The 1,414-nt window shown below is 28.9% G+C and overlaps 1 protein-coding gene across 1 annotated transcript; it reads left to right on the forward strand.

The window, feature by feature from the left end:
- The first annotated feature begins 336 nt into the window (after positions 1–336).
- LOC130966383 (uncharacterized) lies at positions 337–1,129 on the forward strand. Its single transcript, XM_057891180.1, has one exon. The coding sequence runs from the start codon at positions 394–396 to the stop codon at positions 952–954; it is 561 nt and encodes a 186-aa protein (XP_057747163.1). The 5' UTR covers positions 337–393; the 3' UTR covers positions 955–1,129.
- The last annotated feature ends 285 nt before the right edge of the window (positions 1,130–1,414 follow it).

Raw genomic sequence — 1,414 nt, forward strand, 5'->3', positions numbered from 1 at the left:
TTAGTTTTGGTTAACAATTTTTTAATAATATGGATATAATTTATAAAATTATTTTATTAAATTGGTTAGCCAAAATTTAGTTGTGATTTTTGTCCAATTAACGATATTTTGGATTTTAAATGTACACCGCTAATAATTTTAATTTTAAATGGTAAATATATGTTCATGTCTAAAAAAACTGTGTCCTTATATTAGTTTTTGAAAGATATTATTTATATTCATTTGAATTTAAATATAATGGTAATAATGATAGGCAAATGAAAAGGTGTTCCCTTGATGCTATTTTTGACCTCTTTGAGTCTTTGATTCCTCCTCTCTATATAAACCTTTCCCACTCCCTTCTCTCTTTTCATACAATTTCTTCTTCTTCTTCTTCTTCTTATTATTATTCAAATGGAAAATACCTTGCTATCAAAGAGGCCAAGAGAAGAAGAAGAAGAAGATGTAATAATAACAACAGATTCATCAAAGAGGCACAAGCCACATAATCACATACTCTCTGTTCTTGAATCAGATGAATTATTAGTAGATTATGATTCCTCACAAGAAGATCTCTCTCCTCTCATCACAACTCTCCAACAAGAAATCACTGCTTCTCCCTCTCAACATAATAACAGTAACAATAACAATAATAATGATAATAATAATATTACTACAACTACTCTAGAAGAAGATGATAGAGTTGAGAGTGTGATGAGACACCTTCTGGAAGCTTCTGATGACGAGCTTGGGATTCCAAACAGTGGTGGTGGACCTGAATTACAGGAAGCTGCAGGGTCGTCATCTTCGGTGGAGGATTTTGGTGAATATAATAATGGAGACGACGACAACAACAACATGTTTTCATCATCATCAATATTATGCGGTGATGATGATGGGTTATTATTATGGGAGCATGAAGATGAGACTGCTAACTACTATGCTTTCTTGCATTCTGATCAACTCTTTCTGTAACACTCTCATCGAAAATATTATTGTTATTCTTGTGCTTATTATTATTCATGCATCAAATTTGTGAAAACACAAACAAGGCCCCCTTTTGTTTTTAATTTTATTGACAGTGGTGGAACATGATGTTGCTTCTTAATTATATCGAAAAAAAATGTTAAGCAATCAATATTCTTTTTAAGTTTATTTTATATTTAAGTTAACAATAACTTTTTTTATGGAAAAATATATGAACTAACTTCAAATCAGTCAAAAATAAAATAATAATTTAATTATTTATAAATATAGTAATTAATTTTATTTATTTATGATTTAAAATATTAGTTATTAAATGTTTCACCACATTTAAATTAGAAGGAGATACGTGAACCACGGAAACTAATTCAATTAGCTTCTATCTTTTCACTATTTTTCCTTTTTAAATGTCTAAAACATGATAGATCAGAAAACAGATTGAAAACCATTC

Source organism: Arachis stenosperma, chromosome 3, assembly GCF_014773155.1.
Source record: "Arachis stenosperma cultivar V10309 chromosome 3, arast.V10309.gnm1.PFL2, whole genome shotgun sequence".
NCBI classification, from domain to species: domain Eukaryota; kingdom Viridiplantae; phylum Streptophyta; class Magnoliopsida; order Fabales; family Fabaceae; genus Arachis; species Arachis stenosperma.